Below are 16,357 nucleotides of genomic sequence, written 5' to 3'. Positions count from 1 at the left end.
CTGCCATGGCAACGCACACACAAACACACGCTTGTTCTCACACAAATGACTAAATTGAGGCTTAGCTGCATTCCCAAACAATAACCATGCCATTTAAATCACTGGTTCCCAAACTTTTCAGCTTCAGACTACAAAATGGCAATTGCCAAAACATGCAACCCCAGATATCTCTGATGGGACAAAACAAACATGCATACAATGCTTAACAATTCTGGGGATAAGAAAAACTGCTTCAGTTTACGTTCAATCGTTATACATTTATCACAAAATAATTAAAACCTAATAATTAGTGTAGAGATATAGCTTCAACAATTGGTTTTCAAATTTATTTGGGCTTTTTGAAATAATCTACACGAAGGCTACATCATCATCATCATCACCCTCATCACCCTCATCATCATCATTATCATCATAATCATGCTTTTCTTCATCATAATCATCATATTCATTATTACCATCATCATGCTTTTCTTCATGATCATCACCACCATCATCATCATCCTATTCATTATCATCATCATCGTCATCATCATGCTTTTCTTCATCATCACCATCATTATCATCATCATCATCATCATCATCATCATCATCAACCTATTCATTATTATCATCATCATCATCATGCTTTTCTTCATGATCATCATCATCATCATCATCATCATCAACCTATTCATCATCACCATCATCATCATCAACCTATTCATCATCACCATCATCACCATCATCATCATGCTTTTCTTCATCATCATCATCATCATCATCATCAACCTATTCATTATTATTATTATCATCATCATCATCATCAACCTATTCATTATTATCATTGTAGCGTGAGGAAGTATGGGTTTTCTGTGCCAAAGGTCGTATTTTCCCGGCTGGGTCAAAGCTGGGTCACCAGCACCTTCACCCACAGATTAAAACCTGAGCCTACAGCAAGTCTGAAGGACTCCACAACATCCAACACCTGCTCTTCAGAAGAAGGATTTCTCACACAGTCTAGTCATAATAAAACAGAGTCTAAAGCTTTCTTTGTTTATTAATGCTAAATAATCATTTTATCACTTTGCTCATATAAATGTATTTTAATCAAATGAATGATTATTATGCTTTGGGTAATCATAATGAACTATAATGAATCAGTACTTAATTAAATAATGTTTTTGAAGATGTTTAGCAATGACCTTCACACCTGCTCACACAGGTCCGTATCCACAGTAACTCAAAACACATTTGCTCTGACGCACAACAAGTTTGCTTTGGGAAGAGAAGTGTTTTGGGTAAGGAGTCAGAACGAGGGTGAGAACGAAAGAGAGAGGAAGTGCGGAACGAACGCCACGGGGAAAGGAGCCCTGCAGGCTCCTGTTCTCCCACCACGCTATTTCTGTCAAGCCAGACAGAATAGCAGAAATGCAAACGCTAACGCAGACTCGTCCCAGAGTCTTTTGATTTCTGAGTTAATTTAAACATGAGAAAGCGCATCTGCCGAAACGCTTCAGCAACGTGTACCGAGGTCAACTCTGGACCGGATCGTCGCACACCTTTGTCTCCTCTGCCAGCCAAGGTGTGACCTGGATAAACATCCTCCGAGGTCCGGATCTAAACGGGGGTCCTAAGTACGGTGAGGCAGAACACGATAGATAGCGTTCTGATGCTGTTTTTCTAATAAGAACTAAAGTTTAAATGCAAAACATCATTTTTCACTCAGACACCTTTTCTCTCCCTGAAGCATTCTCAGACACCTGCATGCACGCATTCATAATTCCATCATCCTCAATCTTAGCACATCCAACACAAGGTCTATTTGTGCAAGCTTAAAATATCAACTGTTAAAGATTGTCCAACAAGGTTGCCAATGTTGATTATTTTTCCTATGATTGTCATTTCAAATCGTTAGTTTAAATTGAAGAATTAAAACTCTTAAATTTTGAACTTGTCTCTTCATTGAACTGAAACACAAACGGATACGATCGTCAGTTTATCGATGAAAACAACCTTTGAGTCTTCTTATCTCTATAACATTTGGTTATTAATTTGTAAAAATTAATATTCAAGATTATTATGTTGAATGGTTCATCTTTCATAAAAGAGCCATCAACCATTATGCTACATCATCATCATCATTAACCTATTCATTATTATCATCATCATCATCATCATCATGCTTTTCTTCATCATCATCATCAACATCATGCTTTTCTTCATCATCATCATCATCATCATCATCATCATCATCAACCTATTCATTATTATCATCATCATCATCATCAACATCAACATCATGCTTTTCTTCATCATCATCATCATCATCAACCTATTAATTATCATCATCATCATCATCATCAACCTATTCATTATTATCATCATCATCATCATCATCATCATCATCACCAAATTTAGGACTTAATTGCCTGGGTACAAATATGTTCGTGTTTAAAGTGAAATTAAATAACATTGGTTTTAAAAATAGCCTCATCCTAAATTAGCTTTGACTAAGACTAATGGACCTGTTAGGAAAAATAGTCCTAGCTGAAGTTTTATTTGACATTTTAGTTAAATCACGTTTTCATCATTGATTACCCTTATCCAATCACATAATTTGGCACAAACCCAATTCTTTCTTTCTTTTTTTTTCAAAAGGTAGTTTTGATTCATTTATGATTTCATGACTTAATTTTCTGAAATGAGGAAAAACACGATGTAAATGACCAATATGCAGAAACGTCATCTAAAATCTGGATAATTGAGAAGAGTGGGCCTCACCAACTGGTTCCCAGGATCAGGATCTCAGGTCCAGGATGGATCAATCAGCTGGAGATGAGCAGCTGTGACTTCCACATGTGTGGAGAGGGATTTAGTTAACGAGGAAGGGGGAGGAGCCAATCTGGCTCTGTGTTTAAGAAGCTGAGGAGCAAAGTGTGTGTGTTTGTGTGTAACAATGGAGTCCAGTCAGGTCATCGTGTTCAGCTTTGTTCTTGTGTTGGTTGGGCTGAGTGACTCTCGCCTCCCCAGTATGAGACCAGCAGCCCACTGGGCGGCCGTGATGCACTCTCCTGGTGAAGTGCAAGTCCGGTCAGCAGCAGGAGGACCTGAGAGGAAACACTTCAGTGTGTTTATGAAGCCGGCCAACAGGTTCCTCTCAAAGCAGGTCCAGTCCAAAGGAGATGAGTTCAAGTGGACGTTTCCAGAGGACTCCGTGTCTCCAGTGACCCCAGCGATCGAGCCTCTTGTCCCGTTCAACGTGCTTCAGCCGGCCGTGTCCAGTCGGGTGGCTGTGAGGTGTGGGGAGAGCAGGATCCAGGTGGAGGTGAGTCAGGACCTGCTGGGCCTGGGCAGACTGATCCATCCAGATGACATCACACTTGGAGGCTGTCCACCAACTGAGATGGACCCCTCTTCTAATGTTCTGATCTTTGAGTCTGAGCTGCATGACTGTGGCAGCACACTGGAGGTATAAAGTTCTCCTCGGACTGATTCACCTGGTTGTATCTAGTTGTCTGAGCCACTTGTCGTTGTTTTGCAGGTATATGAGTCTGGATTTGTTTATGCCTATAAACTGGTGTATGAGCCCAGGATGCTGGACTCCAGTCCCATCACGAGGCGCCAGAGGACCGTCATCAGAGTGGAGTGTCACTACGCCAACTAACCCCTAGCAGCTCACAGCAGGAGTCAGCTGATTACTGGAAATAAATATTTTGCATGCTTTGTGTCTTAAATCTGGATCTTGTTGTGACTTGGCTTTAGAGTTGAGCTGTGACTCATATTTTGCAGTTTGAGAAAAGCAGGCCTTTAACTCAAACTGTTAGAGCTCTTAATGTTGGCGCATGTTGTCCTGAATTATACCGCACCAGTTTAACAAGCACGTATTGTCTTGTACTAGTGGATGTTCTCCTGAACCAAAATGGTTGCTTACTGGTACCGGCAAAAAATTCAAGACCAGCTGTAGCAACCGGTAGAGTAGAAAGTCCAAGCTGAACGTGGGCTGTGCTCTGCTCTAGAAGTTAAATCTAAACTTGTGTCTGTTTGCTACAGTATTGCTTTAAACAGATTTGTTTAAGGTTGACATGGTCTTGAATTTTTCTACCTATGGAAATAGTTGTGGATGGCAGGCAAAGACAAAATGTTGATGCCTTTAAAACCTCCTTGGGCAGCTGGGGCTACAATGGAGCTCCTCACCAGTGATTGAAGTGAGGAACACCTGGTGCATCTCTACCAGTGCAGTGAACTAAAAAATAAGCTGATTTCTGATGGAATGACTCAATGTATGGACATTTAAGGTCTAACTTCTCACCTAAAACCTGTAAAAATGCCAGATTTACAGTAAACGTCTACCTGCACTTGCCTTCAGCATAGCTTCACACATTATGGAGATTAAAAAAATCAGATAAGGTGATCTGGAGCCCAGAGATGAAACACACCTGTCAAAGGTGGAGTTGGTAGAATTTATAACATGCAGAGAAAGTTCAAATCCAGGCTACAGATTTTATGTGGTGTTTGCATGTTGTCTCAAGCATGTTTCCTCCCACAGTCCAAAAATAAGCCCGTTGAGGTTAGCTGGAGACTAAGGCCCTGTCCACACGTAGTCAGGGATCTGCCAAAACGTAGATATTTTTATACGTTTTGGCCTGTCATCCACACGAAAACGGAGTTTTTTCACACGATAACGGATCTTTTTAAAAACTCCGGCCAAAGTGAAGATCTGCGTTTTCTCCGTTTTGGGTGTCTGCGTGTGGACGATCAAAACCGGAGTTTTAAGGTCCGCAACGTCACTTTCCGCGACAAAAAATGCTGACATCACGTGTGCGACCTGTGTTTACACTAGCCGGCATCTGAAGCCCTCAGAGCTGCGTTCTGTCACTAACCGATCCATCAATTGTCCAAGCGCTTTGTGCTTGTTTGTTTTTGCAAGCGGAATTACTGCTCCTTGCGGAAGACCACAGACGAAGGACGAGGTTAAGAACGGGGGAAGTACTGCCGCCTACAGGTCTGGCATGTCCTTAACAACGTATTTATCCGGGTACGTGTGCACAGTTTTTTTTTAAACGCTGTGGTGTGGATGCAAGTTTTTGGAGGGGCGGATATTTGTTTAAAAAAAAAAACCGGCTACGTGTGGACTAGGCATTCGTCTGTGGTCTTCCGCAAGGAGCAGTAATTCCGCTTGCAAACACAAACAAGCAGAAAGCGCTTGGACAATTGATGGATCGGGTAGTGACAGAGCGCAGCTCTGAGGGCTTCCATGATGCCGGCTAGTGTAAACACAGGTCGCACACGTGATGTCAGCATTTTTTGTCACGGAAAGTGACGTTGCGGACCTTAAAACTCCGGTTTTGTCCGTCCACACGCAGACACCCAAAACGGAGAAAACGCAGATCTTCACTTTGGCCGGAGTTTTTAAAAAGATCCGTTTTTGTGTGAAAAAACTCCGTTTTCGTGTGGATGACAGGCCAAAACGTAGAAAAATATCTACGTTTTGGCAGATCCCCGGCTACGTGTGGACAGGGCCTAAATTGTCCCCAGGTGAGTTTGTAGCTGCTTGCCCCTGTGATGGAGTGGTGATGTCCACGATGTCTCCTGCCTCCTGTCCAATGACTGCTGGAGTTTAACACCAGCTTCCTGTGACCCTACTGAGGGATGAATGAAAATATGATGCAGGTTAAGGACCCAGTGACTCAGCAGCTTATAGAACCACATTTGTTATCTATGACTTCTAGTAAATATGTTCTGTTTGACTTTGTGTCCCACATTGTTGGGGATGGGTTTGAGTTTGAGGAGCGTTAGGCCCAGTGTGTGACATTTTTACCTGTTTACTATCAAATCCTGTGTTTCCAGTTCACAAACTTGTCTTTTTTCACTAACATTTCTCACCAACATCAATTAATATTCCTCTCAACTTGAAATTATACATTTTTATATACATAAACTGTGGTTGATGCTCCATGGTCATCCACCATCTTAAAATACAGTAGCTGTTAAGGGACATATGAGCTCCACGTTACCCGTTTGGACTATTACTGTAACCTGAAAGAACCAGCAGAGGGCAGCAGTGTGCCCTGGAAACATGGAGTCTGGTAATTCAACTAAGAAATGGAAAAGAATAGCTACACTGTTGCTGTACTTGTTAGTTTGAATAAATAACAATTAAATCAAAAGACACACATTTTGTCAGTTTGTCATGTCCAACACAAGGAAGCTGCATATGTTCAGACCCCCGCCCGCTCCGATTAGTGTCTCTGACTCCCAAACTCACCTCAAGTTGTTCATCTGTCTTTTCCTAGTACCAGAACTCCTGACCCGGTCCCAACGTGTCCTTCTACTCAAGTCTCCTCTCTTCCCGCAGTCTGCCGTCTCTCCCAACACGCTCCAGCACTCGTCCGCTAGCCAGTGGCTAAAGCCTGATTCATGCTTCTCCGTCTGTGTCGGTGTGGAGACACGCAACGCCATTATCCGTCCTTGCGGGCCTGCTGGAGAGTTCCGCAAGGATGGACGGAGTCGAGCTCTCTTTTCTAAACATCCGTCCGTCGAGACGGACAACGCAAGCCTGTGATTGATCAGGACGCCGCTGTCGTCTACAGCGCCGCCATTGCGCCCTCAAAACATAAAGAGAGCCGAGGATAACTAGTGGCAGACATGGAGCAGCTTGAAGAATACCTCGCAAAAAAACTCTAAAAACATGAACGTTTAATTCCCCGTGAATGGAGATGTGAAAAGATGTGCAGCAAGCGTTTTATTTGTGGACGGAAATGACAGGAAACGTGGGTTTAGAGGTGGCGAGCGCATGAAGAGGTGGAGGAGGATGAGAGACAAATGTGTCTGTGTTAAAAAGTCTCTTATATACAAAAAACACAATATAAACACACGATCTTGGACCGGATACATGACAGGATACCACAGAACATCGCTACGCCCTCTGTTGTCCTGGTGGAGAATTGCTTTGCAACACTCCCCAGGAGACTGAGAAGTATGAGGGCAAAACATCTCCATCCGTGCGTACGTGTCTCTCCCTTTTGGAGCTGACCGAGAAGCATGAATCAGGCTTTAATCAGCATGGTTTACTTCATCTCCACAACACTCTACTGACAGTGATGTAGTTCTCCACGCGTTACAGAGACACTCCAACACAGAGAGCTGCTTCTCAAATGTTACCTTTAGACTTATGTCTCCTTTTTACTGGTAATCCAAGGGGGTTTATGTGCAGCATCCACAGCATGTACCTTGGCTTTAGGCATGGCTAACTACGTAGTAGCTCGGTAGCTCCTGATGTCGATCTCCACCACGCCAGTCGTGAGCCACGATTAGCTGGTGGATAAGTCAGCATTGTTTACTTGATCTCGAGCATGTCCCTGGCTCACCAACCCTCCTTCACCAGTCGTGGTTAACGATCAGCCTGTGTTTGCTCCATATAAGCTGGTAGCTGCAGTCAGTTTGTTTACATTGAGGCGCTGTGATCCACGTGAAACAGGTGTTGTGGGAAATTATGTTCCCCTGAAATATTATGTTTCCCTTAGGCAGTCAAGAGCAAATATTTCCAAATCCACAGAACCTACTGTCCATTATGAGGACTAAACTACCTCAAATAAAAGATGGTTAAACTGAGTGAGATTTCATCTTTTTACATAACTTTCAAAAATGATAAATAAACGTGCTGCAAAAGAGTGAAAAAGAATGTTTTTACTGTATCGTTTTTATTGTTTTTAGGAGGAAATATAGATAAAAATCACAAGCATAACATTATTGCATTACATTACATCATTTTCCCGTAAAAGTGTATCACAAATGTTGTGAAAATAGCCAGAAGTGCAATCTCCCGACACGGGGGACAGAATATTTCAGGGGAACACAATTTCTCACAACACCTGACCTCCCGGCTGACGTCACCCCTCCTCCGTGTGTGAATCGTGACAGCTTCAAGAATAGAACTAGCTTGCTTCCTTCAGAACTGGTAAGCTGATATAGTCATAATTATAAATGTGTTTTTAATGAGGTCGAGTTGGTTGTTTTAAGCTTTGTGTGGGTTAGGCTACACAGGTTGGACATTCCTTCTCTTCTCAGCTTCAGAGAGCACAGACGCTTTTTTCTCAGCTCCCTTATCGGCTTCCCCAAGGCTCTTGTCCCGTCTGCCTACAGAGCACTTCTCTGCATTTCTCCTGAAACCACTACTCTTTTTTGGAAATATGGACTTAATTAACTGGTCATTCAACGTGATTGACAAAATTTTTTCTACGATGAGAACGGAGAAGGGGGCTCCCACCTGTCCCGAGGGCACATTCGCATCGGGATATGCACTCGATTCTTGGGAGGTCTGGCAAATCGTGTGCCTCTCTCAGCTGTCCATCGAGGACGTGGAAGATTTGTGGATGTTCGGCCTGTTGATCACTGGATTTCTTCTGATTGAAGTGGGAGGATATCTGGTTTTCTGGAAATTTGGGAAGACGGGAGCGATTGGATTGGAGTGCGACCCGTGCCCACGGAATGTGCCGCTCGGGCGGTGACCTCACAGACTGGGACGTTACTCGAGGTGAACCGTAAGCTGGACAATGTCCTCGCGGCATTGCCTGTGATAGTACGCAAGATGGATTTGATCTCGGAGAGGGTCGCCGGACGATGCGGGGATGTTTAGAATGTAAAATTGGCTTCACTGGTGGACATGAATGACCACTTAGAGACTCCAAGGCGGAGAGGAAAATTATCTCTGCCTGCCCTAAACAAAGTCATGTTTATCCTTATCTGACGCCACAGCAGCCTCTCAAGGCTGCCTCAACACACCCCCACGAAAGGAGGAATGCCGACAGATGTTGTGTCCCGACCTTCACCCTCTTCCTTCAGATTGAGACGTCTGCGGGAAACTTCAATGTGCTCTCTGGTCCTTATCTCTCCCTCCCACCTGTTGGTCTGCAGCTGGTCGATGCGCCTCAGTGGCAGCTCCCATTGGAGGCTTCAGGATCCCGCCCATCCCCGCCTCCCCATTGGACTCTGATGTTGTATCTGTGCTGTTTGTGTTTCCATGTTTAAAGGAGTTTTTTTTTGTATAATAGAGTTACTCCCCGCTGGGGCTAACTCTGCTATGCCTTTTTTTTACCTACCCCCACTTATCCTCATGTAACACCCTTTTCATCTATCTATTAAGGTAGCGCGACTCATGTTGCGAATGACCGCAGTCACCAATTCTTGTCATGTGTCTTACCCACGTATGTCTGATCTTTGAATTGTGTGTGCTGAAACTCAATTTCGTTTCTCCGTATGTCCTGTACATGTGGTAGAAATGACAATAAATGACTTTGACTTTGACTTTGACTTGACTTTGACTTTGATTATACAGTCAAACTCATTAGTAAGCCACCATAGCTGAATACTTTTTCTCAACTGCATGGTGCTAAAGAGTCGCATTATTTCATGATGATTTCAATTGATTTCACACACGGGGACTTTGAGACATCTGATTTGTTCAGAAGAAACTTTTCTAACCTGAACTTTACTGTTTCTGGGGTAAAGCCAGAGGTGGAAAGGGTACTCAAATTCTCTACGTAAGTAAAAGTACCAATACTTTTAAGTTTTACTCAAGTACAAATAAAGGTACCGGTATTTGCCCGAATTTTGACTCAAAAGTAAAAGTTACTCAGTTACTTTTTTGTTAGTGTAAGGATAGAGCTTAATAAGTAAAGCAGAATCAACACGCTCATGACATGCTTACACACACACACGCGCGTGCGCATGCACGCACACACACACACATCTAACACAGCTCTGCCAACAGAAGACAGACAGCATTTCACAAACAACAGAGGACAATTTGATGGATGGATTATGATCCAATCATTGAGAATTGTGAAAAATCAGGCCTAGGTTCGCTCTTGGTTGGAGCAGATTTAAGCAGGAGTGGCTTTTGTGACGTAGTATCACAGCCTTTCTCAGAAAACAAATGTCTCTCTTGCTTTTTCAAGATGACTAATTTAGACAGAAAGCTGGTCATTCTAGGCTCTGAGCATTTAATAATATTATATTAGACACCCCAGGCTATCTTTATTCAACAGCAACACTGGAAACAAGTCGACTCCTTCTAATTATTTAAATCATCATATTGCTCAAAGTACAGGGCAAGGAGGAGGAGTAGCAACCATTTTTCATTCAGACCTAATAATCAATCTCTTACCAATTAATAGTTACAGTTCTTTTGAACATCTTATTCTTAGTTTTCCTAATCCAGATTGCAAAACTGTAAAACCACACTTGTTTGTAGTTTTGTATCGTCCACCAGGCCCTTACTTTGAGTTTTTGGATCAGATCTCTGATTTTTTATCTGATTTGGTGCTAAATACTGATAAGGTCATTGTAGTGGGGGATTTTAACATTCATGTGGACGTTGAAAATGATAGCCTCAATGTAGCCTTCAGAAATATCTTAGACTCAATTGGTTTTACCCAAAGAATACATAGCTCCACCCACTCCTGCCATCATACATTAGACCTTGTGCTGACGCATGGCATAGAGTGTGGGAAAATAACAATATTTCCACATAATCCAGTCCTCTCAGACCACTTTTTGATAAATTTTGAGTTTTATATAACCGAGTTCTCGAGACATGTAAGTAAATTTCACTATAGTCGGTCTCTATCTGACAACGCTGTTTCATCGTTTAAATCAACTGTTCCATCTTTACTGTCTTCAGCATCTCAGAGGAACTTAGCTGATGGCAATATTTTCATTTCTGGCCCTTCACAAATGATTTAGATAATTTAGTTCATATGGTTACTTCTTCTTTACGTGTGGCATTAGATGATGTTGCCCCTTTAAAAAAGAAGGTAAATAAGCACAGGAAGTTGGCTCCCTGGTTTAACTCTCATTTAAAAACTTTAAAACAAAACTCTAGAAAATTGGAGAGAACATGGCGCTTTACACACCAGGAGGAGTCCTACTTATCCTGGAAAAATAGTCTTGTGCTTTATAAAAATAAGCTTTGAGAAGCTAGAACTGAACATTTTTCATCGCTAATTGAGGAGAATAAGAATAATCCAAAATTTATTTTCAGTACAGTTGCCAAACTTACACAGAATCATAGCTCTGAATCATCTATTCCCTTAGCCCTCAGCAGCAATGACTTTATGGGATTTTTCATGAGTAAAATGAATTCTAATAGAAACAAAATCATTAATGTCCTCCCTAATGCAATTTCTTCTTCCTCAGTAAGTGAGGCAGCATCAGAGGTAACCGTAGAACCTCATCTGTGTTTGAACCGTTTTGATCCAGTTGAGTTTTCAGAGTTATCAAAAATACCAGCTTCATCTAAACCTTCAACTTGCATTTTAGATCCAATCCCAACCAAATTATTTAAAGATACATTTCCTTTGGTTACTGCCCCCATTCTAGATATAATCAATCTGTCCTTAGTAAATTGATACATACCACAGGATTTTAAGGTTGCTGTAATCAAATCTTTACTTAAGAAGCCTTCTCTGGATCCAGATGACCCAATGAATTATAGACCAATATATAACCTTCCATTTTTATCCAAAGTCCTGGAGAAAATAGTGGCTATCCAAGTATGTGAGCATTTAAACAGTAATGATCTGTTTGAGAAATTTCAGTCTGGTTTTAGAGAGTATCACAGCACTGAAACTGCATTAGTGAGAGTTACAAATGATATTCTCATGGCCTCAGATAAGAATCTTGTGTCTGTTTTAGTCTTGTTAGATCTCAGAGCTGCTTTTGACAAAGTTGATAGCAAAGTTCTTTTATAAAGGCTTGAACATGTTGTAGGGATCAAAGGAACAGTGCTAGGCTGGTTTAAATCCTACCTGTCTGATAGATATCATTTTGTAAACATTCATGACAAATCTTCATACTCCAGGGTTACTTGTGGAGTACCACAGGGTTCAGTGCTTGGACCAATTGTTTTTACTAAATATATATGCTTCCAATTGGTAAAATCATTAGACAGCATGGGATAAACTTCCACTGTTATGCTGACGATACTCAGTTATATTTATCCATTAACCCTGATGAACCTCATCGGTTAATTAGATTAGAGGCTTGTCTTGAAGACATAAACAATTGGATGACTCAAAACGTTTTGCTTTTAAATCAAGACAAGACTGAAGTTCTCATCTTTGGACCTGAAATTCAGAAAAGGAAATTGCTTAGTCAATCATCTGACCTTAATGGCATTAAATTAATCTCTGAGAACAAAGTAAGGAACCTTGGTGTTATCTTCGACCAGGACATGTCATTCAAATCCCACGTTAAACAGGTTTGTACGATTTTCTTTTTCCACCTTCGGAATATTGCTAAGATTAGAAGCATCTTTCCAGGAGTGAGGCTGAAAAACTAGTTTATGCATTTATTACATCAAGACTGGGTTACTGTAATTAATTACTCTCAGTAAGTCCACAGAATGTAGTTAAAAGTCTTCAGCTTGTCCAAAATGCTGCAGTTAGAGTTCTGATGAGAATTAAACAGAGAGATCATATCTCTCCTGTCTTAGCTTCCCTACATTGGCTACCTGTTAAATTCAGAATAGATTTTAAGATCCTCCTTCTCACATATAAAGCTCTTAATAATCAAGCTCCATCATACATCAGTGACCTGATTTTTCCATATGTTCCTAACTGAGCATTTTACTCTCAGACTGCAGGTTTACTGGTGGTTCCCAGAACATCTGAAAATAGGATGGGAGGCAGATCTTTTTGCTATCAGGCTCCTCTCCTGTGGAACCAGCTCCCAGCTTTGGTCCGTGAGGCAGACACTTTGTCTACTTTTAAGACTAGGCTTAAAACATTTTTATTTGATAGGGCCTATGGTTAAAATCTGATGTTAGCCTAAATCTGGACAAGTGGGGGAGTAGAGGGAGGTGGAGTGTACGGTTGGTAAAGACGGATCTCCCTTGCCCTGCCTCCATCTAAAAGGCTAGGTTATCCAGAGTTATCTCTGTAGTTATGCTGCTATAGGCTTAGACTGCTGGAGGACACACTGACAACTTTTCACACTCTACTACTTTCTTCTACAATTTGCTCTTTAACTGTATTATTTCCTGCTATTTCAGCTGTTAACTTTATTTTTTTCTCTAAGTGTTTTTCTCCCCAGAAGAAGCTACAATGATGTTCTGCTGAGCGGTGGTGGCCTCATGGAGGGAGCTATTGGCTTGAACACTGTTGCTAACCATTTCAACATCCTCCCTCTCTTGATAATAACATTTTATTTTCTTTGACATTGAATGTGCTACTACTAATTTACCCATTTAATTATAGATACACTAGGATAAATACAATAAAGTTAATCTCTCACCAAATAAAATATTTACTATGAAATCACAATGTAACCATTGAAACATTACTTGGTATATATGTTGTGTGTGTGTGTGTGTGTGTGTGTGTGTGTGTGTGTGTGTGTGTGCCTGCTCTGTCTTCTCCATCCCCATTGACTCGTGGTGGATGGCTGCTTATACTGAGCCAGGATCCGCTGGAGGTTTCTTCTTGTTAAAAGGGAGTTTTACTCTCCACTGTGGCTATATGCTTGCTTAGTATGAGGATAGCTGTAAAGTTACTGACTTGATGCAATTTGCTGGGTTCCTTATATAGGAAACTTTTTCTGATTGGCTTAATGAACTGACTGAATGTTTATTATGTGAAGTGCCTTGAGATGACTCTTGTCGTGATTTGGCGCTATATAAATAAACTTCAGTTATTTTGAATTGAAATGTGGTTTAAATTTCTAGAATACCTTTAATAAAACTGTGTGAAAACAAGTATAATCTAAGTATATTTTCAGTAAACTTTCACACTTAAAGCCTTGACTTGATTACTTTGAGTTGTTGGTGTTTGTGCTTCACCAACTGGTTCCCAGGATCAGGATCTCAGGTCCAGGATGGATCAATCAGCTGGAGACGAGCAGCTGTGACTTCCACATGTGTGGAGCGGGATTTAGTTAACGAGGAAGGGGGAGGAGCCAATCTGGCTCTGTGTTTAAGAAGCTGAGGAGCAAAGTATGTGTATTTGTGTGTGACAATGGAGTCCAGTCAGGTCATTGTGTTCAGCTTTGTTCTTGTGTTGGTTGGGCTGAGTGACTCTCGCCTCCCCAGTATGAGACCAGCAGCCCACTGGGCGGCCGTGATGCACTCTTCTGGTGAAGTGCAAGTCCGGTCAGCAGCAGGAGGACCTGAGAGGAAACACTTCAGTGTGTTTATGAAGCCGGCCAACAGGTTCCTCTCAAAGCAGGTCCAGTCCAAAGGAGATGAGTTCAAGTGGATGTTCCCAGAGGACTCTGTGTCTCCAGTGACCCCAGCGATCGAGCCTCTTGTCCCGTTCAACGTGCTTCAGCCGGCCGTGTCCAGTCGGGTGGCTGTGAGGTGTGGGGAGAGCAGGATCCAGGTGGAGGTGAGTCAGGACCTGCTGGGCCTGGGCAGGCTGATCCATCCAGATGACATCACACTTGGAGGCTGCCCACCAACTGAGATGGACCCCTCTTCTAATGTTCTGATCTTTGAGTCTGAGCTGCATGACTGTGGCAGCACACTGGAGGTATAAAGTTCTCCTCAGATTGATTCACCTGGTTGTCTGAATCACTAGTTGTTGTTGTGTTTTTTTTTTTTTTTTTTTTTTTTTTTTTTTTTTTTGCAGGTATACGAGTCTGGTTTTGTTTATGCCTATAAACTGGTGTATGAGCCCAGGATGCTGGACTCCAGTCCCATCACGAGGAGTCAGAGAACCGTCATCAGAGTGGAGTGTCACTACGCCAACTAACCCCTAGCAGCTCAAAGCAGGAGTCAGCTGATTACTGGAAATAAATATTTTGCATGTTTGGTGTCTTAAATCTGGATCTTGTTGTGACTTGGCTTTAGAGTTGAGCTGTGACTCATATTTTGCAGTTTGAGAAAAGCAGGCCTTTAACTCAAACTGTTAGAGCTCTTAATGTTGGCGCATGTCGTCCTGAATTATACCGCACCAGTTTAACAAGCACATATTGTCTTGTACTAGTGGATGTTCTCCTGAACCAAAATAGTTGCTTACTGGTACCGGCAAAAATAATTGTCTCTAGCAACAGGTAGAGTAGCACATCCAAGCTGAATGTGGGCTTTGCTCTGCTCTAGAAGTTAGATCTAAACTTGTGTCTTGTTTGCTACAGTATTGTTTTAAACAGATTTAAGGTTGACCTGGTCTTGAATTTTTCTGCCTATGGAAATTGTTGTGGATGGCAGGCACACGTAGCCGGGGATCAGCCAAAACGTAGATATTTTTCTACGTTTTGGCCTGTCATCCACACGAAAACGGATCTTTTTAAAAACTCCGGCCAAAGTGAAGATCTGCGTTTTCTCCGTTTTGGGTGTCTGCGTGTGAACCGACAAAACTAGAGTTTTAAGGTCCGCAACGTCACTTTCGGCGACAAAAAAATGCTGACATCACGAGTGCGACCTGTGTTTACACTAGCCGGCATCATGGAAGCCCTCAGAGCTGCGCTCGCTTTATTAATTGTCCAAGTGCTTTTTGCTTGTTTTTGCAAGTGGGATTACTGCTCCTTGCGGAAGACTATAGAGGAAGGACGAGGTTAAGAACGGGGGAAGTACTGCCGCCTACAGGTCTGGCATGTCCTTAACAACGTATTTATCCGGGTATGTGTGGACAGAGTTGTTTTAAAACGAGGTGGTGTGGATGCAAGTTTTTGGAGGGGCGGATGTTCGTTTAAAAAAAAAAAAACCCCGGCTACGTGTTTGTGCCTTTAAAACCTCCCTGGGCAGCTGGGGCTACAATGGAGTTCCTCACCAGTGATAGAAGTGAGGAACACCTGGTGCAAGTAAGCTGATTTCTGATGGAATGACTAAATCTATAGACATTTATTACATTTAAGGTCTAACTTCTCACCTAAAACCTCTAAAAATGCCAGATTTACAGTAAATGTCTTTCTGCAATTGCCTTCAGCGTAGCTCCACACGTTATGGAGATAATATAAAAATCAGATAAGATGATCTGGAACCAAGAGATGAAACACACCTGTCAAAGGTGGTGGAGTTGGTAGAATTGCTTCTGTGCAATGAGAAAGTTCAAATCCAGGCTACAGCTTTTATGTGTGATGTTGTCCCATCTACAGACATATCCCACATATGTTGCCTGTTGTCCCATAGACTAAAAATAAGCATGTTGAGGTCAGCTGGAGTCTAAATTGTCCCCAGGTTTGAGTGTGTAGCTGTTTGTCCCTGTGATGGACTGGAGACTTGTCCATGGTGTCCACTGCCTCCTGTCCAATCACTGCTGGAGTAACACCAGCTTCCTGTGACCCTACTGAGGGATGAATGAATAGATGATGCAGGTTGTAGAACCACATTTTTTTAACTATGACTACTACTAAAAATGCTGTTTGACTTTGTGTCCCGCATTGT

At 42.0% G+C, this 16,357-nt stretch overlaps 2 protein-coding genes across 2 annotated transcripts; both read left to right on the top strand.

Annotated features, from left to right (window-relative positions):
- Positions 1-2,784: 2,784 nt before the first annotated feature.
- On the top strand, positions 2,785-3,713 carry LOC107380802 (zona pellucida sperm-binding protein 3). Its single transcript, XM_015952158.3, has 2 exons — positions 2,785-3,448; positions 3,521-3,713. Exons 1-2 carry the CDS (start codon positions 2,936-2,938, stop codon positions 3,641-3,643), a joined length of 636 nt encoding a protein of 211 aa, XP_015807644.1. The 5' UTR covers positions 2,785-2,935; the 3' UTR covers positions 3,644-3,713.
- Positions 3,714-13,971: 10,258 nt separating this feature from the next.
- LOC107380803 (zona pellucida sperm-binding protein 3) lies at positions 13,972-14,796 on the top strand. Its single transcript, XM_015952159.3, has 2 exons — positions 13,972-14,504; positions 14,604-14,796. The coding sequence occupies exons 1-2, from the start codon at positions 13,992-13,994 to the stop codon at positions 14,724-14,726; spliced, it is 636 nt and encodes a 211-aa protein (XP_015807645.3). The 5' UTR covers positions 13,972-13,991; the 3' UTR covers positions 14,727-14,796.
- Positions 14,797-16,357: the final 1,561 nt, after the last annotated feature.

The sequence above is a fragment of the Nothobranchius furzeri genome, chromosome 13, assembly GCF_043380555.1.
Source record: "Nothobranchius furzeri strain GRZ-AD chromosome 13, NfurGRZ-RIMD1, whole genome shotgun sequence".
NCBI classification, from domain to species: Eukaryota; Metazoa; Chordata; class Actinopteri; order Cyprinodontiformes; family Nothobranchiidae; genus Nothobranchius; species Nothobranchius furzeri.
Note: the sequence above shows the minus strand (reverse complement) of the source record. Positions and strands in the feature narration are given on the sequence as shown.

Bases quoted from the DNA above. Each gene is read 5' to 3' on its own strand.
- LOC107380802 (XM_015952158.3), top strand. From the start codon at position 2,936: ATGGAGTCCAGTCAGGTCATCGTGTTCAGCTTTGTTCTTGTGTTGGTT. The intron at 3,449-3,520 runs GTATAAAGTTCT...GTTGTTTTGCAG, and splicing joins ACTGTGGCAGCACACTGGAG to GTATATGAGTCTGGATTTGT.
- LOC107380803 (XM_015952159.3), top strand. From the start codon at position 13,992: ATGGAGTCCAGTCAGGTCATTGTGTTCAGCTTTGTTCTTGTGTTGGTT. The intron at 14,505-14,603 runs GTATAAAGTTCT...TTTTTTTTGCAG, and splicing joins ACTGTGGCAGCACACTGGAG to GTATACGAGTCTGGTTTTGT.